Here is a 27,188-nt window from a genome sequence, read left to right as displayed (position 1 = left end):
CATCTCGTTGCACTTATCCCTCTCCTTGGCTGATTAGCCCGATTGGGGGCTGGGCGTGCGAAGTCACTGCCCACCTCCATGTCACAGTGTGCCATTAATTGTGCCACACATATATTTGTCAAAAATATTAGTTTTTTTTTTTTTATAAAACTTGTGTTGTGTTTGATATCCATTAGGGGATAGATTTTTGTGAATATTTTGAATGAAATTCAAAAGGATAAACAATGAAGACATTTTTCACAGACTTCTTTGCTCATATTTACCAAGGGTGCCAATATTTTTGGCCACAACTGTAGTTAGATAGATATACTTATTACAACTATTATTACTCAGTATGTCTGTAAAAAAACAAAAAAAAAAAAACAAAAAACAAACACACAATCATCTTAACTGATCATTGAACAGTGTTGTTTTCCTTTTTTTTTTTTTTTTATTCCAAAACATGTAGGATGAAAGAAATGTGTAAAATATACAACATATTTAGCAAACACAAGGAACAAAAAAATGAAACGCAATGGAAAAATCAAAGTGGGGAATTGAACTTGTAAAAACAGGTTAAATGTAATTTTGAATACATGGCTCTCACCAGAAGCATGCAAGCATGCTGGAGTTTAATATATTCTTATTATCGCCTCAGAATTACCTTTAATTACAGAGCAGGCTCATGTCAGTTGCAGAGCATTTGTAACATGTGAATGAAGCAAAAGAGGACATATTGCCCACACTTTGTAAAAAGGTCCTACTGAGCCACACTGACTGCTACAAATGGCTATAATATGCACACAGCTCTAAAAAAATAAAGACGACAGGGGAACGAATAATGTGTTAACACAAATACAATAAACAGAGGCTGCACTTCCTCACGTTATAAACTTGTGAGGAATAATGGCTGAAAATAAACTTGGATCACAGTTGCTATACACACTTTAAACAAAATGTTTCAGTAACAACCCTGTCCATCCCTAACTTTGTTTCCTTGCTTTAGTGAAAAAGACAATTTCTTTAGAGAGAGGCTGCCAGCTATTCAGCACACAATTGTATGTGGCCTATCAAGCCAGGTCTGAGGACAGATTACCAGTATCTGATACACAATAGTCTGATAAGGCACCTTCTTTTTTTTGTTCTTTCTCCATCTGAGGGCATGACCATATAGTACCCTCCAAATGAATAACAAGTGTTGGCAATCTCAGCTGAAATCAAATACAATCAATTGACTAAAAGAGAGAAGAAAATAGGCATTCAGTTAGTTTCAGCCACATTCTCCAACACGTTCAATATTTGGGGAATAGAAGACAAAAAACAGTTTAATAAAGACAGTATTAATAAAAAAAGAAAAAAAAGAAAAGCTTCATTGCATTTGCTGTATTGTAATTTCACAGAAGAACTGGAATGCACAAAAGCAGCATATAAAAATAGAAGAAAAAAAAAAATACATAAATGCCTGCCCTCTAGAGACTCATGGACATACTGCAAGTTACAAACAGCCAAGTAACTCGAGGTTCTTTTTGAAGAAACTCTAAATAACTACATTTTGTTAGCATGCCTTGGTAATATAATAAGTCCTTTTACATATCTTACAGGACACTGTTAACTGAAAAATGTATTATCAATTGAGTGGGCTGATTTAGCAATAGTCCAGAAGCTTAATTTAAACTTTTACCAGAACAAAAACTCTTGCTGTGACCTTCTCCGGCCAAGATAAACAAAAAACAAAAAGAGAGCAACCAAACTTAAACATTCAGGGAATTTGTCTGATACTCCACTTGACATGAAAAGGCAGCAAGTTTGCCAAATAACTCTTTCTTTCAGTAAATTGCTGGGTGAGATAAGGATAAGTGGCCTAATATAACCTTTAGCAATAAGGCGATGATAATGTCTCCGTGTCAGCGGCGTTCGACTGCATTTCAGCATGATAAACTAAAAAAATAAAAAAATAAAATAAAAAAAGGAAAAAAGCAGAGCAGCCAGAACTATGGGCAAACCATTTAACAGAAACTAAGTGTTCACATTATAGTTTTCATTCTCCACAGTCTTGTTCCTGATGTGTCAAGGATGAAAGCAAATGATGTCGTATTCTCCTGGTATTGAACGCACCATGAAAATAACAGCCTCTTAAACTGAAATACTCTTTGTCCCATTCTGCATTGATATTGATGCCGCATACAAACTGAGGACTAATCTTTCAATTGTTCAGAAAAATTAAATCAAAATGCCACACGAGATGAAATACTTAAGTCAATAGTGCTGCTGAAAAAGCCAATAAGATGCAGAGTATAGATAAAGCAACAAAAAAGCAAGGTGAAGTAAGGTCATGATCATCCAAGAGACTGCAAAACCATGGCAGAGGGATTGCAAAGATGTTAGCTGTGACATCGGCACACATCACTAGTGGTTGACCAGGCCCTGCAGCATCATCATGAGGCGCCGTGCACGCTTGCTCAGGGGACTGTGGGCATCCTGCTGCAGGAAGTGGAAGAGCTTCTGTCGTACCTGGGACAGCACTGCCGACATGTGATCTCTGGTGACTGGATCTCCATGGTCCAGATTCATCACAGCATCCTCCAGATAGCTGCACATGAAAAAATATAGATAGAGATGATGGATGGATAGAGAAGATGGATGGATGGAGAGAGATGGATGAATGGATGGAGAGAAAAATTATGGATGGATAGAGGATGGATGATAGACAGAGAAAAAGGATAGATAAAGGACAGAGGGAGGGATATAGTGAGAAAGGATGGATGGATAGATATACAGAGAAAGGATGGATAGATAGAGAGGATGGATGGATGAATGATGTATTGATAAATAGAGGATGGATGGATGGATGGATACAGGATGGAGAGAGGATGGATGGAGGATGGATGACGGATGGATAGAGAGATGACGGATGGATAAAGAGAGAGGATGGATGGTAGGAGGATGACAGATAGATAGATAGATAGATAGAGGATGGATGGACAGAGAGAGGATGGATGGATAGAGATAACGGGGAGAGATGGTGTGAAAGAAATAGAGTAATAGATATATAGTAACAGACAGAGTGAAAGAGACAGAGATACACAGTGCGATAGATAGAGTGATAAAGGCACAGATAGAGATAGTGAAGAGAGATACAGTGATAGTGATATAGAGTGACAGAGATTTAGTGATCGATAGAGATAGAAAGAGAGAGTGACAGATAGAGTGAGATATATAGAGTGATAAGAGAGATAGTGATAGAGACACAGATAAAGAGTGATACATATAGTGGTAGACAGATAGATGTAGAGTGTGTGTGAGAGAGAGAGAGAGAGAAAGAGAGAGAGAGATAATATATAAATATAAGACCAATTCACCAGATTACATGGAGTGGCTTAAAGCCACTGTTAAATAACTGCTAACATCATTGATACCATTATACAATCATCTGCATCATGAAGCAGCAAATATTTTCAACTTCTATCTTCTCAGACAGCTTTGATTTAACCAGATGCACAGTTTGCATCATTTATTCTATCAAAATGTTTTTGTACGAAGACGAAGTTCCTTTAATCTCTCTTTTTTAGTTCACTAGTTTGCTTTGAAGTCAAACCTCATTACTATTGGAAGCATTATGCACAGGGACAGATATCTAACAATGTATTAACATTAAATTCAAAAGCACTTGGAACCTGGGCATTACTATATGAAAAATACACTCACCACATCTCTGGCCAACCCAGCACATATTTGTAGGTTTCATTTCAGTCAAACCAGTATTTTTTGACAGCTGTACTAACAGAACATGTTTATTTCTTTAAGTTATTCTGGGATTAAGCATTTTTTTTATTTTTTTTTATTTTTTATTTTTTTTGTCTTCCCTCCAGGCTGCTTGTGCTATATAAAGTCCAGCAAGGATTAGTAAAACACCACCTGGCTGAAAAATTGATCTGGGAAATCTCTCCATCTGCCTTTAAAATAAAAAAAGACATTGCTGTATGATACCACCAGAGAACTGAGCTGCATGTTACATAAAGGTCATATTAATTACCTTACAAGCAATCATTAAGTTTAAAGCTCCCGATTAAAAAAGGAAGGAAATGTAATACAATGACCTTAATATTCCCAGGACTGTGCAGTGTAGTCCTGTCCAGATGGCTAAGCCTTGATGCCTCATATCAGTTTGCTCTATTTTCACACGTCGGCCCAGTTCCAATACATTTAAGCCCACAGCGCGGTTATCTCAACATCAATCTACTTATGTTTCCCTGTAAAGGGAAATCACTGTTCACATCTTTCCCCTTGTGTTCTACTTAACTCCTTTATTTGCAGAGGTGAATGACAAACTCTGACACATATAGCTGGGCATTATGACAGAATATACCAACGAAAGAATATAAGTGATAGAAATGAGTCAACCAGTAGGGATTTTGAAGTACCATGGTAGATACAGGTGCTGGTCATATAATTAGAATATCATCAAAAAGTTGATTTATTTCACTTAAATCAAAAAGTTGATTTATTTCACACAATTATTTTGATTTCCATTCAAAAAGTGAAACTTGTATATTATATTCATTCATTACACACAGACTGATATATTTCAAATGTTTATTTCTTTTAATTTTGATGATTATAACTGACAACTAAGGAAATACCACTCAATACTTAGTTGGGGCTCCTTTTGCCTGAATTACTGCAGCAATGCGGCGTGGCATGGAGTCGATCAGTCTGTGGCACTGCCCAGGTGTTATGAGAACCCAGGTTGCTCTGATAGTGGCCTTCAGCTCTTCTGCATTGTTGGGTCTGGCATATCGCATCTTCCTCTTCGCAAATACCCCATAGATTTTCTATGGGGTTAAGGTCAGGCGAGTTTGCTGGCCAATTAAGAACAGGGATACCATGGTCCTTAAACCAGATACTGGTTGCTTTGGCACTGTGTGCAGGTGCCAAGTCCTGTTGGAAAATGAAATCTGCATCTCCATAAAGTTGGTCAACAGCAGGAAGCATGAAGTGCTCTAAAACTTCCTGGTATACGGCTGCGTTGACCTTGGACCTCAGAAAACACAGTGGACCAACACCAGCAGATGACATGGCACCCCAAACCATCACTGACTGTGGAAACTTTACACTGGACCTCAAGCAACGTGGATTGTGTGCCTCTCCTCTCTTCCTCCAGACTCTGGGACCCTGATTTCCAAAGGAAATGAAAAATTTACTTTCATCAGAGAACATAACTTTGGACCACTCAGCAGCAGTCCAGTCCTTTTTGTCTTTAGCCCAGGCGAGACACTTCTGACACTGTCTGTTGTTCAAGAGTGGCTTGGCACAAGGAATGCGACAGCTGAAACCCATGTCTTGCATACGTCTGTGCGTAGTGGTTCTCCCCCACATTTTTGAATGGGTTTTGTTTCACAATCCTCTCCAGGGTGCGGTTATCCCTGTTGCTTGTACACTTTTTTTCTACCACATCTTTTCCTTCCCTTCGCCTCTCTATTAATGTGCTTGGACACAGAGCTCTGTGAACAGCCAGCCTCTTTTGCAATGACCTTTTGTGTCTTGCCCTCCTTGTGCAACGTGTCAATGGTCGTCTTTTGGACAACTGTCAAGTCAGCAGTCTTCCCCATGATTGTGTAGCGTACAGAACTAGACTGAGAGACCATTTAAAAGGCCTTTGCAGGTGTTTTGAGTTAATTAGCTGATTAGAGTGTGGCACCAGGTGTCTTCAATATTGAACCTTTTCACAATATTCTAATTTTCTGAGATACTGAATTTGGGATTTTCCTTAGTTGTCAGTTATAATCATCAAAATTAAAAGAAATAAACATTTGAAATATATCAGTCTGTGTGTAATGAATGAATATAATATACAAGTTTCACTTTTTGAATGGAATTAGTAAAATAAATCAACTTTTTGATGATATTCTAATTATATGACCAGCACCTGTATATCTGCATTGTTATCAGTGCGCAGGACTGTTTTCTTTCTTTAACTGTGCAAGTGAGGAAGAAAGTAATGCAGAAATACAGAGCAGGATGTCCCAAACAATTCAAGATGATGAAAAACTTGCTCATAAGAGGTGTAACCCAAAGAAGAATTTAGTTGTTTATGGTTGCCAAGCAATGTCAGAACTTTCCAGTTTTCATGAACGTGGAAGTGTTCCAAGATTCATTTGGGAAGCTTGTTATCCTTTTCCGGTCTCCAGTGTTTTAACCTGCATCGGCAATGTTTAATGTATTACATTTGTACTAATTGCCAAATAAAACATTTGGCTCTACAGTGCCGATACTTTAAAGAGAGAGCATCTTTTGACAGTGTCTCACCCGTCAAAGATTAAGGAGCGGGTAGATGACAAAGTGATGGTCCAAGGTGAGTTACGTTGATATAATTAACTACTTTTAGTTATGACAGCTAAAAACTGCACAAGTGAAGTCTGGACTAATTTTAACTCCAACTAACACTTAAAATGTTTTTTGTTCTCCATCTGGATCACTAATTTCTGCAGTTTTAACATTTTGTCTTAAGTCAATGTCACACTAGCAGACTCTAAACAGTTCGATTTTGGCAGAGGGTGTCACATTTGCCGACTGTTTTGCTGAGATCTCGCTCTCTTCAGTTGGAGGCACTGTCCGATACAAAATGGTGGAGGGGTGACAAACATAACTCAACTTTCACTGTCTGATTCCCTGTCATGTGGAGCTTGCCAAAAAACAACAGTTTTCTGCTAAAGCTGCAAAAGTGACACCGGTTTTATGGAGGCAGGAACCAGAAAATAGGCCAGTGGCAATCAGAATCATCATGGCACTACCTAGTGGTTGTTCAGGAAAACTGTAGATAGAATTCAACTAATGTGCAGTCACAGGTGTTCGTATTATCCTCAAATGCAATTTGGTCATATGTGTCTTTAACTACCTCCCTGTGGCCCCATTTCCACCTGATATTAAGGTGCATTTCGGGTGATCCAATCACATGTGGTCAGCACTAAATACAGGTCTAAACTGGGAGAAACAGCGCACCATTTTTTCACACTTTCTTTGTCTTTACTTTGTTGTGCTTTATCATCATATAATAACACACTGACACAGTGATTGATGCATGTTGTCATGAATCAGAGACCCTCCCCTCCAAATACGAACACAAGTGGTCACAGGAGACGCATTTAAGTGACCAGGTGTAAACAGCGATGTGTCTCACCTGATCACGTGTGATCGGATCACCCGAGACGCATCTTAATACCAGGTGGAAACGGGGCCTATTTGGTTTTTGCGATCCGACCACAAAATGTTTTGCACCCCATTTACACCTGTATTTTCGGCTGACCACTTGTGATCGGATAACCTGAAATGCATCCTAATACCAGGTGTAAATGGGGTCTTTAGCTCAAATGAAATACAGACCCCGTTTACATCTGGTATTAAAATGCATTTTTGGTGATCCGATCACATGTGGTCAGCGCTAAATACAGATCTAAATGGGGTCTAAAATGCTTTGTGATCTGATCACAAAAACCACATACGAATGTGGCCAAAAACGCATGTGTTCACATCACATTTCAGGTGTAAATGCTAATCTGTCCTGAATGCATTCCAGCCGCAGCAAAGCACCACCCCTCACCTGTCAATCAACCTCTGCTCTAAAACAAGAGTTTAAATTTGCAGGTTACAAGCGGTTTAAAAGGAAAAAAAGCGGATACATACACAAGCATGACAACTTCACAGATCTTAATGTGTCTGAAATCAACATAAAGGGACTTATGAGAAGCACGAACATCTGCAGTTTAGGTTAGTACAGGTAATCCACTAAAATAACGGACAATTCTGCTTGACATGTTGTGTTTGTGCTTAGATTACAGGGCTCGACAATAAGGACTGCCCGATGGCCCGGGGCCAGTGTGAGAAAGATTCGGGCCTGTTGCTAGAATTGTCACTTGCCCAATTGGGACAGTGCTGCATTTATAACATTAGTGCAAGCAAACAACAAGCGAGAGAGCACAAAAATTACACGGAGCGAACAAAGTCTTCTAACTGAGGAGCGAGTACAAGTATATTTATCTCGCAAAGATGCGCAAATGCATAATATACTGGATGCGCCAAGGCACAGTCACGTGCAGACACCGAGCGCACTCTCCTAGTACTATCCTCGCTCTTTTCCAAGTGTCTTAGCAGCAGCTATTACTAATGTGTAGGAAACAGAAGGGAAAAAACCCCACTTAATGAATTTCGTAGTGGGATTTAACGTCTTGTGCAACACTTTAAGATATTTGCACATTCCGTGTTCACAGTGCGCGAAATCCCCACATTTTTCGTTTTTACATGTTGGTGAAACACAGTAATCCACAAATTGGAACATAAGAAATCAACAGTTTCATTCTATAGGACTGAAAATCAATGTCTCTGTGTGCATATGTCTCATCATCATCTCTCTCCATGCAGCGTAGACTGCTTAACATGCATGTGCTCTCGTAAAGGGACAAAGCATTAGTTTTATTCCCACTGTAAAAAAACAAATACATTTTCTCTCATTAATTCGCCTTTAGAGATGAAGCACCGAATGAGACATAATAAACTTTGTAATAAAATTACAAGCTGCTCAGTTTCCAAAATGTAAATATACATTTAATTAGGTTTGTTTCAAAACGTAAACATTAATTCGACATGATAATGGCGTTTGATATGAAAAGAAGCAAGATCACTATTGCTATTATGCTATTATTATCAGAGCTGTTCAGCTGCAGGGTGAAGATGAATATTTGAAACAGTCTACTTCAAATCATCCTCATAAAACACCTGTTATATATCTCATTTCTGGACCATACAGGTATTTGTGTTTTTGTTCTTTGTATATCAGTCTGTGTTGGTCTTTTCTGGGTTGTCTGATTTCATGTTATATACATATTGTTAATTCACAGATTAGGCCTAATAACTCTCTAATGTATATTACACATCACAACCAATAATCACATCTTTAACTCAGTCAATAATCTTTGATCCTTCTTGTGAAAACACTATACATGGGCAAAAGTTGCATGACAGCATGACTAAATGGGTGTCCGAAAGCCCATCATCTCCTCCACAGAACTCTTGGCTTAAAAGCACATGGCAGGACGGCTGAGGTTAATATGATTTATGAATTTATATCTGTAAAGCGCATATATGGGATTACATAAGGCAATAAATCATATCTTGCAAATTATAAATGTGATTCAATTTTGGGGGACATTGTATTTTTTATTTTTTCTCCCCAATTTAGAATGCCCAATTCCCAATGTGCTCTAAATCCTCGTGGTGGCATAGTGACTCGACTCAATCCGGGTGGCGGAGGACGAATCTCAGTTGCCTCCGCGTCTGAGACCGTCAATCCGCGCATTTTATCACGTGGCTTGTTGAGAGCGTTACCACGGAGACATAGCACGTGGAGGCTTCACACTATTCTCCGCGGCATCCACGCACAACTCACCACACGGCCCACTGAGAGCGAACCAAATTATAGTGACCACAAGGAGGTTACCCCATGTGACTCTACCCTCCCTAGCAACCGGGCCAATTTGGCTGCTTAGGAGACCTGGCTGGAGTCACTCAGCACGCCCTGGATTCGAACTCGCGACCCCAGGTGTGGTGGTCAGCGTCAATACTTGCTGAGATAACCAGGCCCCTGGGGGCACTGTATTAAAAACATAAGATATGTAAAAAGTATTTATCTTCGGACATATTTTTTTAAAGCCATGATGGTAAAAACAGCTATTTGTCATTTTTGTGTTTGGGCCAGAGAAAATATTTGGCAGGGCCTGTAAAAATCTGAAGCACTGACCCAACCAAGCCAGTAGAAAAATCCATAGTGTTGAGCCCTGGATTAAATTTCAACTGCATCTGAGAGAAATAGCGCTGTTTTTTTTCACACTTTCTTTGTCTTTTCTTACTTTGTTGCACTTTAATGTCATGCAGTATCACACTGACATAGTGACTGATGTATGTCATCATGAAAGAGACCCTCCCTTCCAAATTCGATCAAAAGCAGTCACAGGAGACGCATTTAAGCGACCAGGTGTAAACAGTGATGTGTCTCATCTGACCACATGTGATCGGATCACCCGAGACGCATCTTAAAGGTGCACTCAGTAATTTTTTTCTGCATTAAAACTCCTGAAGACATGAATTGTAATTTAGCAATATATGTAGGAAATCATGACCACTCACATTAAAATAAAGACTCCAATCATATCAGTAACCTTATAAAAGCTGATTTATCCTATATGGAGAGGGTCCGCAGATGGAGGCTGCCATATTAGACTCACATGATCAGCCAAATACTACTCGCTAAATCTCAGTATCCATCCTGTTTTTTGACACTTTCACTCATTGATTAAAGTAATCATAGCTGACTGTGAATACTAAATTTCTACAAAGGCAACTGAAACTGAAAACTATTGATTTTAAATAATGCTGCATCCAAGCCGCTAGGCAAGTATCTCAGTGCAAGATGTCACAAAGACAAAAGTTATGGAGTGCACCTTTAATACCATGCGTAAACGGGTCATCTGGTGAAGAAGTTTTCGCACTGATGCCAGTTTTGATTTGCGTCCAAACGACAAATTAATTTGTAGGGTATTTAATTCACTGGATTGCCTATAAATAGACATCAGGACATGGTTATTTAATATATGAAATGTTTTTTTTTTTTTTTTTTTTGAAGCCATCTACTGTATTTTCTAGTGCATCCCTTATAAGTTAACAAAATTTACTTTTAGCAGATTTAGCACATTTAAAATTTATAGTATCTGTTTTGGGAAAACGGACCAAAAATAATGATGATGTCAAACCAAATGCTTTCTAGCATATGTCCCTCTCCCTGCAACTGACTAGCAAAGATTAGTAGCAAAGCATTGTTAATGGCTATGATGTAACAAAGTCTATTGGCTATTTTTTTTTATTTTTTATGAACAAGTCCTTTGATATGCCCCACCCAAAATTACTAAATCATTAAAATATGAATTAGCACAGGAAAGGAAACTGCCCTTATCAAGGCATTTCGTTAGGTCTTTAAAATAACATCCTTATGTCCACAGAGAGAGAGAGGGAGAGAACACAGTTACATATGGTAATGCATTTGCACATATGGGAAGTATGAAACACTAGTATTTTAGGGTGTAAACCAGAGATATGACTGGCAGACAGAGTAGTTTACAGCAGTAAAGGGACTTGCCAGCACACAAGCAGTGCATTAGTCGGTGATTCACAGGATTTGGTCCCATTTCCCCATCAGAGAAATCTAATGCAGCCCAGACTGTAGAGGACTTTAATAACTGCAGCTCAATGCAGCACTGCCACACTAGCACAATGTCCCCTTGAACACAAGGTCATCCACAGAGGAATTAAAGAGAAGGTCTGTCTTAAGTCTTAAAGCATTAATGTTCTTTGATATGAAACTGCACTTTGCCCTTGATCAGTTAGGTCATATACAAGATCATAAATAAATACTTAAGTGTTTAATCTTTAAAAGCATAGTGGTGTGCGTGCTTGTGCATACTCATAAAAACTGCTTGCTGTAAGGGGGATGCTGAAGGTACAAAGGACTTATAAATGAGTAAATGGAAACCCACCTGATCTTGAGTTCTGTGCGTGTGCTCAGGTTGGTGGACAGCTGCTGGATGAGGGACAGCAGGACGGCCTGATGGAGTGGACAGGGCTGCTGGCCGAACACTTGCTGAGAGTCAATGGTCTCACACACATACAGCACCAGATTCAGGTCTGCTGCAGACAAGGCCTGTGGGAAAGTTTAGAGACAAGTCAGGAAGAGAGCTGGAGAAAATGGATTAGTGAAATTTGTATGGAATAATGTACATTCAGGTGGTCATTATTGCAAAATAAACCTCGACATGGTGATCAGCAGAGCATGTGAGCAAAGCGGAGCGTTGAGCGTAGCGGTGATAATTTCACCTGAGCAGAGAGCGCCTTTTTGAAGATTCCGCTCCGCTCGTTCAGTGCCGCTCGCTCAACCCAGAATGCGCTTCGTGATATGCTGGTTTGGGAACCTGCTAAATAAGCAATAGGCCTGAGGAAGTTCAAACATTGTTTTAGTGAATTTTCAAACCTTATAGCCTACATAAATGCAAAGTATAAATCAAAGTTATGAACGAGGAAATCGAAAGGGAGTGTGGAGAGACCATGAGAATTAGCAAATATTCCTTTTGGAATGCATCACATCGCCAGAAAGCAAGAGGATGTGCTACGCCAACATGGTAGCACAGCAAAAGGTGAGCTAGTAGCATTCACTACCATTCGATAATAAATTAATAGATAAGTAGATGGTAAGGTATCTTGTTATTTTGCTATCATGTCAGTGCAGCTGCCAGCTAGATGCAGGCCCGGTTCTGTGGGGTTGTGAACGTTAGAGCACCCTCAACTGAATATGTAAGCTTAATAATACTGTATATTGGCAAAGCATATTTCCTTGAATCCCGGCTTACACACACACAAACCAATAAACATGTATGATCTTGCAGATCAGTGTGTCCTAATTTGCACGTGCAGCAATCTGCTTTTATGCCTCTATTATACAATTGAGCATTTGATTGGTGAAGATTTCAGCTCTCGCATAGATTTATCTCAGTCGATCGCCTTTGCTTTCGATTTCTGCTCTGGGATAAAGTGCACATAACTGATGGTCAGTTTCCCAAAGACAAATCCACACCAACAATAAGTGAAATATAAAAAAACTGACTCTAGATCAGTGGTTGCGGAACACATCTCCCGACATCGCTTGCTGCATTCATGTGCAGAGAAAAAAAGCTATAAATGACTGTACATTAGAAAAAAAGAAGGCAGCGTAATTTGTTAATTAATTTTTATTTGTTTTAGGATCATTAAACATGATTTCATCTAATATATATATATATATATATATATATATATATATTGGACAAAATCTCACTTTATGCAGAACGAATATTTTTTATTTGTTAAATCCATGGTTAAACCTTGCTGTACATATAAAGAGCGCATGCACAACACATGATCGTTTGACCAGATTCACTTTATGCTGCTTTAAAAATATCAAGGGATAAAAAAAGGGGGCACATGGTATCTACTAATATAATAATTATTATATAAATAACCACAGTCCTTTAGATTGCATATGATTCGTACATATAAAAATGTAGGGAATGTTAATCAAGCAAAAACACTGAAAAAGATTCACTGCTCTCTTCTGGATAACTTAATATGCCCTTTAAAACTGAACACAAAATTAGGATGAGGAATTGCTCATTTTAATTTACAGACCTAAAGTCTGATAGCATTAAATCAGAAACATATTAATGTATCAAATCTACAGAATAATCATTCCGTGGAGACAACTGAAGAACAATTAGGAATTTGACTTTTACCTGCAATATTTTTCCTGGTATCAGTCCATGTTTTCATTATTGCCATAAAGGACTCGAACAAAATTTAAAGTTGAAAAGATTGTGTTTTTCTGGGTCGGTTGTGTCACTCAGATCCAGTTTAATCTAAAAAGCGTGAATTTGCATGTATGCGAGTTTCTGCGCCACCGCGCATATGTTTTATCACTTGTAGAGGCATATTTGATGATTTTTTTTTTTTTTTTTAAGGTATTATTTGAAGATGTTCAATGACATACACTATATTGCCAAAAGTATTCGCTCATCTGCCTTTAGACGCATATGAACTTAAGTGACATCCCATTCTTAATCCATAGGGTTTAATATGACGTTGGCCCACCCTTTGCAGCTATAACAGCTTCAACTCTTCTGGGAAGGCTTTCCACAAGGTTTAGGAGTGTGTTTATGGGAATTTTTGACCATTCTTCCAGAAACGCATTTGTGAGGTCAGACACTGATGTTGGACGAGAAGGCCTGGCTCGCAGTCTTCGCTCTAATTCATCCCAAAGGTGCTCTATCAGGTTGAGGTCAGGACTCTGTGCAGGCCAGTCAAGTTCTTCCACACCAAACTCACTCATCCATGTCTTTATGGACCTTGCTTTGTGCACTGGTGCACAGTCATGTTGGAACAGGAAGGGGCCATCCCCAAACTGTTCCCACAATGTTGGGAGCACGGAATTGTCCAAAATCTCTTGGTATGCTGAAGCATTCAGAGTTCCTTTCACTGGAACTAAGGGGCCAAGCCCAGCTCCTGAAAAACAACCCCACACCATAATCCCCCCTCCACCAAACTTCACAGTTGGCACAATGCAGTCAGACAAGTACCGTTCTCCTGGCAACCACCAAACCCAGACTCGTCCATCAGATTGCCAGATGGAGAAGCGTGATTCGTCACTCCAGAGAACGCGCCTCCACTGCTCTAGAGTCCAGTGGCGGCGTGCTTTACACCACTGCATCCGACGCTTTGCATTGCACTTGGTGATGTATGGCTTGGATGCAGCTGCTCGGCCATGGAAACCCATTCCATGAAGCTCTCTACACACTGTTCTTGAGCTAATCTGAAGGCCACATGAACTTTGGAGGTCTGTAGCGATCGACTCTGCAGAAAGTTGGCGACCTCTGCGCACTATGCGCCTCAGCATCCGCTGACCCCGCTCTGTCATTTTACGTGGCCTTGGAGTTGCTGTCATTCCCAATCGCTTCCACTTTGTTATAATACCACTGACAGTTGACTGTGGAATATTTAGTAGTGAGGAAATTTCACGACTGGACTTGTTGCACAGGTGGCATCCTATCACAGTACCCCGCTGGAATTCACTGAGCTCCTGAGAGCGGCCCATTCTTTCACAAATGTTTGTAGAAGCAGTCTGCATGCCTAGGTGCTTCATTTTATACACCTGTGGCCATGGAAGTGATTGGAACACCTGCATTCAATTATTTGGATGGGTGAGAGAATACTTTTGGCAATATAGTGTATGTGCTAACAGAGAAAGATTTGACTGATTACAAATGATAAGGAAGGTCTGGTAGACCAGATTATCTAACAGCCGTTATAAACCATTCCAAAATAAACAGCGAGATTTTATATACTAAAACACAAAAATACAATCACATAATTTCAGATGTGTATATTACTAAGCATTTAATAATTTAATAAATGTGAGCCTATAGCCTAGCCTATATTTCACCACGAGGGGCACCTCAGCCCATGTATATGTAGCCAGCCACCCTCCTGTGTACTGCCTAAAACAAGTATACTACAAAGAAATTTCATGTTGGGCTCACGTGCTCTGGTGATCTTGGTGAAGAAGGTTATTTTGTAATAATGACCGGTTGACCTTACATAAGCCGACTTACAGATTTAATTAGCAAACAAGTAAATAAATGGACATAATATATTGATTCAAGTTAAAATTGTATTATGCGAGAAGACCGCAGAGTGCCAACAGAGATATTGCACAATGTAGGGGATTGGTTGCCAGGGAGCCACAACAGTCAAATACACAATTTTGCGGTCAGTATACAAAAATATTTGACCATAGAATATCACAATTGACCAATCAGAATAAAGTATTCCAGAGCGCAGTGTAATAATGGTTGTTATTGTGAAGAACAATTAGTGCGTAGGAGGCTCAGTGTTTATAGTTTTGGGGGAGGTAAACCCACGAAAGGCTTACTTTTAGTAGTCAGTGAACAATAAACTGGGATAGTATTTTGATATCAAAAAAGTTACATACTTCACCTTTAAGGGACCTTTCACACAGAACGCGTTGTCTACAAAAAATGTTTTTAAATTGCTGGTACACGTAAACATGCATCAGTCTTTGGCCTTTGCATCGTGGCTTGCTGTTTTTTCCATGGCTTGAACCATGAGCACTGCATATCCAAAATGCTGCGTTTAATTAAAAGTAGTTTAAAAATTGCATCTTGAAACCCCTTCATTGTGTTCCACTACATAAAGCTGTTTCTGAATGAGAAAATAGATCTTGTGTGCAAGGCCCCTAAGCCATGGAGTGAGTGTGTGTCTCCAACCTGTTGGAAGGCTTCGTTGAGCTGGCCTTGCTGTAGTAACAGCAGAATGCTGGCCTGCTGGGCCTGGTAGTCCAGGTGTGTGGTGGGGACAGGTGTTCCTGCGGCTGAGCGCATGGCCTGCATGATGCTGGAGGTCACAGCTGCCTGCTGCTCCTTCATTGCCAGACCCACCTCACCCTTGACAATACGCTGCACCTGTGTCAGGATGGAGTCTTGCAGACTGGGAAGAGGACAGGCAACATAAATCTACTCAAACTTTAACACAAACACCTACAAGACAAGATTCTACTTTCTTTGCCCAACCTCAAGATTTATTTAATCCATATGTGGTCTGAAATCCGATTTATAATTCAGGCCACAATGCTTATGTATACAAAGTGTGCCATATTGTCTGGTACCATGTCCGAAAACACTAATTCTATGTAACATTTACTCTGTTGTAATCAGTGAATGAGTCAAATCTGTGTCCCTATCGTGCATGTACATGCATTTGCTTTTTTATTTATTCAGTTTTATTTCCCCTTTAAAGCTGCATGTAACCGGCAAAAAACCCAGCAGTTACAGCTGCCTTTATCATCATCCCGTTTCAAAGAGATCACTCAAAATGCATCTTAAAATTAAGATAACAAAATTAATTCACAAACTGTTTTGAAAGCTTCTCTTCGCAGACCAGTCACCAACTCAAAACATAAAAGGAGACAAGCTTGAGATCTGTAGTCTACACTAGGCTTTCGCAATACCACTGAATACCTTCAGCTGCAGTGATTGCTTCAGTTTTTGCAAGGCTGACTGAGTAATAAGCCTAAACCTTAATGCAACTTAAACTGCATTAACTAAATTACGAACTACAAAGAGAATCAACGTCCTCAAAAAAAAAACAAAGAAGTACTGCAAATTCTGCACAGATTTTAATAAGTGCCTCCAACTTGAGTTTAATACTAAATGCACTGCATTCATGTGAGAAGCAAATGAACGAGCTTTATTGGCAGAAATTAAACCAAGGATTAAGTAGGGTGCCATGCATGCCAATCGTTTTGCAAGGTACTTAATGCAGAGCTTGAAAAAAAAAAAAAAAATGCTTGCTTTGCACAAACTCCCAAATCAATCATTTCCTCTGTCCTTGCAGTAAAGTTTTCTATAGGTGAAGTAAAAAAAGAGGAAAAACGATTGCTGCATTTCTTCTTTTTCCACTTTTATTGATTTCAGACAAATATTGGATAGGCTTTGTGCTGTATGTGTGTGGTGGTAAGCCTTACTTTCCCACAATCATGTGAAGCTGATGCTGGACATCAGAGCACACACTGGATTTCACAGTGTTGGCCAGCTGGTCCTGGGAACTCTGGAGGGTGTCAATCATCTGTTGCAGCTGGCCAATCACAGGATCCCGTGCATCCTGGTCCTGCTGTTTACTGTTCTTGATGTGCGTCTCCAGCTGTTGGATGTCTGTAGAGGAATGTCAAGTCATTAGAGATTTAGTCACAGCAACTCATTACAATGAATACAGCAGACTTACAGAAACTATTGCTCAGTGGAAAATAATTTAATAAGTATTTACTCCTATATAATTACACAGCCCTCTGTAGGACTTGATTTTGATTGGTTTATCACAGCAGTGTGGTCAAATATTTTTGTATAATGATCCCTGGCAAACAATCTCCTGCACTGCTAGTTTCAAGTATCTTATAGCACTCCATACTCTCTCTTCTCACAAAATATCCATTTAATTATTTAGTAAGTAGCCATGTAATAAGCAAGATAACGTACAGTCAGCTGATCATTTTTGCAAAATATAAAACCCTTTATATCTGGGGATATTTTGCAACAATGACCGGCTGACTGTATATTATCTCTTAGTAATATGTGATTCCAATGATCAGCCCATGCCTCGAGTCTATTACAAAATTACTTGTGCAACTCTAGTAGAGCTTTACATATAAGAGCATGCAACAATCTTCTTATTCAACAATATCCATTGTTTATATTTGCATTAATGTAAACAAGCACAAAAAAAAATGTCAGATCAAAATGGCTCACTACTAAAGTCCACTTTGATGGTTCTTACACTCATGGGTTCCCTGTTTGAAGCTGTCATTGATCTGCTGAAACATGGACTGGCAGCCTCGTTCAAACACGGGCAGCACGATGCTCTGGAAGGTCTCTTTGTAGGCTGCCTGGATGGGGCCCTGCATTGCCTCGGCAGCAGCACGTCCAATCGCATCTGTAGTGTTCTGCGAATGGAATGACAGGATAAAAAAGGATGAAGGAGAGAAGAGATGTGATGATTTAGTTTTCCCCATTATTTGGACTTTTTGCTTCACAATGAATTATTCAGGTCTATGAAGTGGGCAGTTGGAGCACTTCTTTTGAACTGCTCTGTTGGTAATAAGGTTGCAGCGGTATACCGGTTTCACGGTATACCATGATATGAAAATTGATGGTTATCATACCATGTACATTTGCTTATCTACGGTATTGAGGAAAAAAATGCAACCGAACGGAGAATCTCACCCGCACATGCGTATCTCCTTTCCTCCTCGACTGTCTGTCAGACTCGTCAACTTGCCCCACACACACACATGCAGCGGAGAAAATGTCAGAGAGAGGCGAGGGGGTCTGACATATGTGAGTGTGCGAGTTAGAGCAGTGTTTCTCAACTGGTGGGTCGCAGGTCTATTCGGACAGGGTCGTGGACAGCAGGGAAAGAACAATGCCATGGTTCTCCCATTGAAGATATTTTGGTGGCCGCCCAAGTGATAGCCTATTTAGGACTGCCGAGGCAGATTTAATGATAATCTCGCAAACAGCTAAAAGGCTTCTCATCTGCACTTTCACACAAGTGTAACGGAACCAGCTCGCGATCATGATATACTCTGCTCTCTGACGTGCGTGTGCAACAACCGGGCTTCCCTCGATATTGCGGAGCGCAAACCTCAAAACTGATGTGACCAATTTCAATTCTAGTGAGACTTTTCTTCTTTGTTATGGAGGAGGGAGCCCCGACATGCCAAACAGCACTGAGGAGGAAAAGAGCAACACTGTTCACGATTTTACATGAGTAAAAGTAACTGTTATATTTTGACAAAATGTTATAGTTTCATATGAAATAATCTATTAGACCTCATTTTATATCAACAGCGGCAGTTGTAGTTAAAGTTTCTAGATGTGTTTCAGCTAGTATTTATTTTTTCATAAATATTATAATTTGTTATTATTATTACTATTATTTAAGACTAGCTACACTGACCTAACCATGGTAATGAGGAGCCTTTCCTCCTGTGTAATATGTATGTTCTGTTTGAATTATGTTTGAAATTATGAAACAAATGGGATATTAAATGGACTCGTATAAGTAAATATGCTCTTCAATTTTTAAAAGGGGGGAGAGAAAACTTCCTGTCGCTTTTGTTGTTGACATCAACAACAAAAATAATGTCACTTGATGCATGTCCTTGTACTTGAAATCCATGAACAAAACTATGCAACATAAAAGGAAATGCGACCCAGGATACATTAAATACAGGTTAAGTTTTTACTATGGTGGGTCACCACTTGATTTCCAATGTAAAATCTGGATCCTGAAGCAAAACCAGTTTAGAACCTCTGAGTTAAAGGTACAGACAGGAGCAGTCTGGCTGTGCTGTCGCGCACCTACAGTATATGTTCATTATTACATTACTTTAAAGTTTACACAGCTGATGTTACTTTTCATTTAGTAGTTCATTTAACATGTAAACTATATAACGTTATATAACGTTATATTTACATGCTATTTTTCTATCATGATTTTAATTCGGTTTATTATTATAATTCTGTTATTCTGTAATTTGTTTTTTACACATACTTCAATTCAAAAAAAATGATTTCAAGTTTCAATTATGTGTTTGTTCAAAAAAATAAAAAAATAAACAAATTCTGTTTTCACTCCTTTAAGGGTCATTGTAACTGATAATAGTCATTGTGTAATACCATATACCGTGAAACTGTGATATTTTCTAAGACGGTTATTGTACTGTGAAAATCTCATACCACTGCAACCCTAGTTGGTAATCTGTCTTTCAGAGAAACATTATTTTAAATTTTTTAACTGAAACAATTTCACATATTCCTATTAATACAGTCAAGCTTTTGTTAACTTTAGGAAGAACAAATCTTTTTAAAGTGCTTTTGCTCAGAACTTCAGCCACTGACCTTGGACTTAACGACTTTGGTGACATTTTCCTTCAGTGTTGCTTCCACAGCAGTTAACTTGGCAGCAATGGTGTTGCACATCTGGCCAGTCACAGGTTCTAGTGTCTTTGATATGGCTGTATAACAAAAGAAAACAACAAGTTCCCCACAGCTCTATGTAATTCTCAAATCAAAAACAGTCAATCAAAAACCATTTACAGGCTGTAGACAAAAGCAAAATGTTATTGGTGTCAACTAAGGATGTGCTTAACTAGATACAGTATATTAAAATTACCTAGTCGGTGGGCTGAGTAAACAACTAGTGGGCTAATAGGACTAAAAGAAGCCCTGTATAATTAAGGCCTGTTTCGGGGTTCACCTGATCTCGATTTAATGCGTTTCTTAGGGGCCTTAAATGAAGATGCGTTCTAAAACAGCCAGTTGGAGTACAGCGGAAAAAAGTAGAAAGCAGGTAAGTGGCGGTGCTTTTAAAAGGGGATGAATTTAAAGATTAAACTTTGTGACAGCTTAACCATAAAAATTAACAGCTAAAGCACATGAAGTCAGCATGCTACAGTAGAGGTTTTCCAACTTTTTGATACAAAGAACCCCAAATATGATGATATCCATGTGGGGGCTCCCCCTTCCTAAAATATCAAGTAAATATTTTCATATATAAAGACTAGGGCTGGGTATTGACAAAGATTTCCCAATTCGATTCTGATTCACAAGCTCTCAATTCAATTCCGATCTCGATTAATATGAATAAACGTTACATTTACATAGCGCTTTTCTGACACTACACTCAAAGCGCTTTACACAGTGAAAAGGGGACTCTCCTCAATCGCCACCAGTGTGCAGCATCCACCTGGATGATGCGACGGCAGCCATAGTGCGCCAGTACACTCACCACACACCAGCTATTGGTGGAGGGGAGAGAGTAGAGTTATAGAACCAATTAATGGATGGTGATTATTAGGAGGCCATGATTGATAAGGGCCAATGGGGGGAAATTGGCCAGGACACCGGGGTTACACTTTGAGAAGTGTCCTGGTATTTTTAACGACCACAGAGAGTCAGGACCTCGGTTTAACATCTCATCTGAAGGACAGTGCCTTTTTACAGTATAATGTCCCCATCACTATACTGGGGCATTAGGACCCACACAGACTGCAGGGTGAGCACCCCCTGCTGGCCTCAATAATACCAGTTTTCCCCTGGAGGTATCTCATCCAGGTACTGACCAGGCTCAACCCTGCTTAGCTTCAGTGGGCAACAGGTCTTGAGCTACAGGGTGATATGGCTGCTTGATATGGGTACATTTCTGTTACATATCCATTTTGTTTACATACACCGATCAGCCACAACATTAAAACCACCTGCCTAATATTGTGTAGGTCCCCCTCGTGCCGACAAAACAGCACCAACCCGCATTTTAGAATAGCATTCTGAGATGCCATTCTTCTCACCACATTTGTACAGAGCGGTTATCTGAGTTACCATAGACTCTGTCAGTTCGAACCAGTCTGGCCATTCTCTGTTGATCGCTCTCATCAACTTATTATAAGTTTCTTACGTTATTTTTACTATTAAGGTTTTCATCAACCTAAAGAGAAACGTTTTCAAGTTATCTCAGTAAATTCAGCTTTACTGAGGATATGGCCTTACAACCCCCCAGTGAGCAAGCTAAAGGTAAACCTATATGTAGATTTTTAATATTTCTTATGATTAAAAATGACGTATGTCCATATAATTAAAAAAATCATAATTAATCTCATGATTTCCAACCAGGCATTTTCTTTTTTACATTTTTACACTTTTCTGGCCTTGTGGCCCCTTGGTGGTCCCCGGACCCCAGTTTGAAAACTCCTAACTCAAAAGATCAAAACTAACAAAAATCTGTAAGAAAAAAATCTAAACATTTCGCAGGAGCCTTTAGATAAGATACATTCTTGCATTCAAAATAATCTAGTCCCTAAAAATATAAAAACAAAAAAACTAAAAAAAAAAAACTAAAAAAAAACTGTAATCCACTAATCAGTGGTTAACCATCATCTCAAGCAAAACTTAAATTTTTTAGTTGAGATATTCAGTTTTCAAGTCTTTTTAGTTTCAGCACTCACTCTGTGGGACGGTCTTCTTCATTTCTTCACGCAGAACTTTGTCCAACCGGTTGGAGAGACTGTTGCTCAAAGTTTGGGCCAGCTGCTGGGCCAGCTGGTCCTGGAGCTGTTGGTTCCGGCTTTGTCCCTCTGTCAAAATTCGCTCCATTCTTCTCCCTATGTCACCAGCTAGTTAAAGCCAACAACTAATTGTTTGGGCCTGGCCAACCCAAAGTGATCACTCAATTATTACTATGCTTTCACAGTTGTCAAAAGTAAGAGATCAAAAGATAATTATTATATATATTTATATTTTCCTATAACTGCTCTCTTGCTCTTTCTGTAACTCTGTCTTCTGAAAGTGGGCTTGCAAAGTCTTACATCATATTTATCATAAATAATTTACATATTGAAGTTGCTAAAACTGTGGTTTCTTGATTTATGGCTTTTATCTACTATAAAGATATTTGGAGTTAATTGTTAAAGACAACATGAATTGCCATTTTTAACTTCCATAATGTGATGCATTTACAAATTAAACAAAATATTCAGTGGGAAATAGAGCAGAACTTGATTTAAGGCATTAGGATTTAATTGGATTATTAAAATAGATTTACTATTAAAATCATGGTTTCTACACCAATCAATTTCCATATACCTTTCCTGACATTTCCTATAATCATGAACAACAGGAAAAGGATTTTGTAGAGATTGCACTCACAAAAATCAATTTGAGCCTATTAAATATTTAAGAGTTGAGGATAACTAGAAAATTTAAAAAAATAGAAATTCCTTTTGTTTTTTAGGATTTTTATAATTTCCTTGACTTTTCCAGGCCTAAAAATCCACTGATAATTACAGGTTTTCCATGATCATGGCAACCCTGATGAATTGAACGCAAATTGAGTTAATTTTGATTTCATGTTGTCATAATCAATTGCAAAGTTGGGGACACTGACTGTCTGGCTCTTTCCTTTGCTCGCTCATCTAGCTTAACTCTAATCTTCAACCTGGTCATGGGTCTCCCCCTAGTGGAAGGATACGTTCTTGTTCTTGCTGTGCCAGCATGGTGTGCTCGATGTGAGCCATAAGGGAGCTCTGCACAGCATCCATGTGGCTGGTGACTCTCTGCAGCAGCTCCAGCTGGCTCTGTCTCAGCTCGGCAATCTCCCTCTGCTGGCTCCTCAACATCTGAATCAGCTCGTCCTGGACCTCTGTACTCATCTGACGACACAACAGCACACTCATCTCTCACTTATGAAGCTCAAGGACTCACAGGGGTGCTTGGCTGATGTCAGTTTAAATAATTTTAACGGTCACAGCACAACATTCATTCCACTGGGCTTGATATGCTATTCATTTGCTCTGGCCTACACTGTATTATGTTTTATTTATGTGATGAATCACAGTCACTGGACAGGCATGCAATATTTTTGCTCTGAAAACACTTCAAAGCTATTCATGCATTTTGATCAAGCTTACACTATACAAATGCTAAAAAGTGCATTCTGACTGTGATGCATGGGATCAACAGATTTACCTGGCTGTCAATCTGTCTAGACTGTGAGGACTCGCTGAAGGGGAGAGAAACAAACATGATCTAATCAGTTACACAATCAGATTATAAGGCTGAACAGTTCTGAGGAGCTCACCACAAAATCTCATATCAAACACTAAAAACATTAATGTCAGAAAGATTTCCATAGTAAGGAAGGCAGTTGGCTCACCCCTCATCCTTCTTGCTCTTCCTCTTGAGCTTAGGGGAGCTGCGGGGTGATGTTATCCAGTCTTTTGCAGGGAGTCTATGAGAGGACCGGGGGCCACAGTTCCCTGAGGAGGAGGCCAGACTCGCAACCTCATCATCATGATCACTGTCAATCAAAGCGAGAATAGAGAAAATGAAAGAAAATGAGAGAGAAATACAGAAAATATCAGCAAAATTATGATGGTGGTATTGAAGGTGCATTCTTTTTGTGCCACTAGTCACCAAATGGAATCGCAAAAATCTTTAACACTTTGCCCAAACACTACCCTCTTCTACCACTGGTCAAAAAAACAGACTGCCCCACCCCCAAATTTACACCATTGGTTGAGTCGATTATAACAGATCACTACTGAAATTATTATTTTTTCATGATAATCTATTATTTGTGGTATGATCGCTTTCAAGTAACTCGCCCCTAAATGGCACGCAAAAACTAGAGTTGTGACTGATTGCTTTACATGTCAGTCAGATGGTCTCTTCCTGTGTAAGTGGGTGGTTCTTGGCCAGAATAAGCTGTGGACCAGACCTTTTTAGCTACAAGAGACTAACGGATGGTTTGCTTATAATAATCTCTGCATATTATGATGGGATAGGGAAAAGTATTTTTAACATTAAAAAAACTACACACTAACTTTAATTTGTACTTGTCTGGACATGTCTGAGCATGATTCAGCAAAATGCAGTGACATGTCTCGACATGCTCATATATGAAGCAGAAAGGAAGGAGGAGAGACTTGACTGTTCCACAAATATATTAGTTCACATGTGTGAGTAATTACCAAGCTGTGGGTTCAAATGTTCAGACTTTCCATGAGAATAATATTACTTTCAAATGCTCAGTGAACTGTAAATCAAATGACGTTTAAAAATGTGATTATGCTATGCTCATTAGAAAACATTTCATAAAACATTAGATGCTGACTATTTGTATTTGTTTTAACAATAAGTCTTGTTTTAAAAAGATCAACAAAATAGATTAGTAATGGGATTTGAGCTACATAAGTGGGGTAACTGCAAAGGTGATACTCCAGAATGTATAACGTACCTCTGCTCTGCACTTGCATCTTGACTGTCGTTCTGGGTCAGGTGATAGGTGCGTCTGTGGTAGGGGGAAGAAATGTGCCTGTCCTTTATCTCCTCCCTAGAGCTGAAGGGAAACAGTCAAAACAAAGGCAATCAAATGTTCCATCCCATAAAAATGATAGTTCATCCAAGAATGAAAGTTCTGTCATTGTTTTCTCACTCTCATGTCATTCCAAACCTTTATAACTTACTTTCTTCAATAAAACACAAGGAATCACTGGGGCGGATCATTGAATTAATGAAAAATAATGCACACCACGATGTGGTAATGCAGTCACAAATTTTGACATGACATTTAGTTCCAAGATACTTGAAAGTAAATCATGTGTAATGTTATACAACTTGTACCATATGATTTGAGAGCTCCAGCGGAGGTGAAGATTATCAGTGAGTAATGACTTTAATTTCAGTAAGTTCAACATACAACGCTAACGTCTGACTAGAAAATTGGGAATATAGTGCTGGAGTCATATGGACTACTTTTATGGTTCTTTTTTCCCTTTTTACAGTTTGTAAAGAAAAGATCTATAGGTAGACCCTTTAAAAATTATTTGTATTCTATAGTAACTAATGACAGAATATTCATTTTTGGCAGAACCATACCTTTAATATTAAATATTAGCACAGATTGCTCAGTATTAATCAGCCCTCTGCACACAACACAGAGAGATAAAATACATTATTCAATTCCCAGAACATAAACATTTTCTGTATTTTTATGGGGACAGCCTCTCACCAGTCTCCCAGGCCATTGTCTCTCAGGCTGTTGCGAGTCTCTCGTGTGATATCAGGTGCTGCGGGCCACGCATGGTTCATGCTGCTATCAGAACAGGACCCGGCAGCCGCTACAGCATTCTCCTGTGACAAAGCAGTCTCCAGCAGGGAGGGTGTGTTATTGAGTCTCTGTTCCCCGTCCACAGATGCTGCACCCCGCTCCAGAGGCAGCAAACTGTGCTCTGCGCTGCTCCGGGCTCTCGGAGACAGCAGGTGAAGGACTGATGCAGCCGATGCCATGCTGTCAGAGTGCAGGGTGGGGACAGAGTCACGCGAGTTGGTGGCAGCCCCGGCCAACCCTCTCTGGAGGGTCTCTGAGGCGATCTCAGGGATGTCTTGGGACATGGCAGTAGAGGCGGAGGAGATGACATCCGGAGAGCGAGCTCTAGTTGGGGAGGCCTGGGGGACTACCATTGGATCTATAGCTTGGAGATCCAGGGAGAGAGGGGGGTTTGGAGGGGAAACCTGTGGAGGAAGAGGGGGGAAATAAGGGAGGGGAAGTATGTGAGAATAAGGAGCAGTTTCGAACAGTAGAGAAGCCTCTCGGAGGAGAGATGAAGAGAGCACCAGTGAGGGAGAGAAACCCTAACCAGATTTGGATATTTAATGGAGGAGTGGATGGAGAGAGCCAGATGAAAAGAAGAATTGTTAAATGAGTTGTTAAAGTTGTGTGTACACACTGTACATAAATACTGATTGTCCGCTCTGTCATTTTGTGAGTGATGTAATCTTATCAGACAGTATAGTAAATATCCAGTATTTCTACATTTTATTTTCCCATAAAGTGTCAGCACAACATGAGTTGCCACAAATGTCAGAGGCATTACTGTAATTACATATCCATGTGTCCGAAACCACTCACTCATTCACCATTCATTACATAACTAATGTCACAAGCGTGCATAAATGAGTCAATTCAGACAATAAATTGCTTTGTGTATGACATGCCAACTAAACTAATTTGAGCTGAATATGCCAAATAATCAGCTTTTGCTGAAAGTCTGAACAAAGTCCAAGATCTTTTAACAAATCAATTACACAGTGACACAAACTAACATCTATTATATGCTCCACAAAGGCACAACTACTAGACATTATTGGCCACTATATATAGTTTGGCATGTCCATTAGTACCTGGATGTTTTCCCCAAGGCCTGAGATGAGGATCGAGTTGGATCTTGGACTGCTTGTGCTTACACTCAGATTCAAGCTGCTGCTGCCACAGTCCACAGACATTTTAGGACTCTGGGCCAGATCATCTCCACCCCTAGAAATATGAGCAATGCCTATGAGTTCAACATTTTCAACTTGACATACATTTCTTACCCCACTTCACACTAAAAGCAGACTACATGGTTCATATGTGCCCAAGAGATGGAATAGAGGTGTTTAAGCAGTTTTCACTAG

General features: G+C 39.5%; 1 protein-coding gene across 4 annotated transcripts in view; it reads right to left on the bottom strand.

Annotated features, from left to right (window-relative positions):
- Positions 1–386: 386 nt before the first annotated feature.
- The window catches only part of LOC127455950 (enhancer of mRNA-decapping protein 4-like), a 43,986-nt gene continuing 17,184 nt past the window's right edge, over positions 387–27,188 (bottom strand). For 2 of the 4 annotated variants that reach the window (XM_051724147.1, XM_051724148.1), the window contains 13 exons: positions 26,916–27,048; positions 25,744–26,246; positions 24,970–25,071; positions 23,887–24,030; positions 23,700–23,733; positions 23,203–23,383; positions 22,181–22,336; positions 20,079–20,194; positions 17,953–18,118; positions 17,147–17,333; positions 15,891–16,110; positions 11,559–11,722; positions 387–2,569 (listed from right to left, as the gene is read on the bottom strand). In XM_051724147.1, the coding sequence (XP_051580107.1) occupies positions 2,386–2,569; positions 11,559–11,722; positions 15,891–16,110; positions 17,147–17,333; positions 17,953–18,118; positions 20,079–20,194; positions 22,181–22,336; positions 23,203–23,383; positions 23,700–23,733; positions 23,887–24,030; positions 24,970–25,071; positions 25,744–26,246; positions 26,916–27,048 (2,290 nt within the window). In that variant the 3' untranslated portion in view covers positions 387–2,385. Of the gene's footprint in view, positions 2,570–4,574; positions 5,152–11,558; positions 11,723–11,895; positions 12,011–15,890; positions 16,111–17,146; positions 17,334–17,952; positions 18,119–20,078; positions 20,195–22,180; positions 22,337–23,202; positions 23,384–23,699; positions 23,734–23,886; positions 24,031–24,969; positions 25,072–25,743; positions 26,247–26,915; positions 27,049–27,188 lie in introns of those variants that run through there. The other 2 variants (XM_051724149.1, XR_007899764.1) reach the window with 2 other exon arrangements.

Source organism: Myxocyprinus asiaticus, chromosome 18, assembly GCF_019703515.2.
Source record: "Myxocyprinus asiaticus isolate MX2 ecotype Aquarium Trade chromosome 18, UBuf_Myxa_2, whole genome shotgun sequence".
NCBI lineage: Eukaryota > Metazoa > Chordata > Actinopteri > Cypriniformes > Catostomidae > Myxocyprinus > Myxocyprinus asiaticus.
The sequence above is the reverse complement of the archived record's forward strand: the minus strand, read 5'-3'. Positions and strand labels throughout refer to the sequence as shown.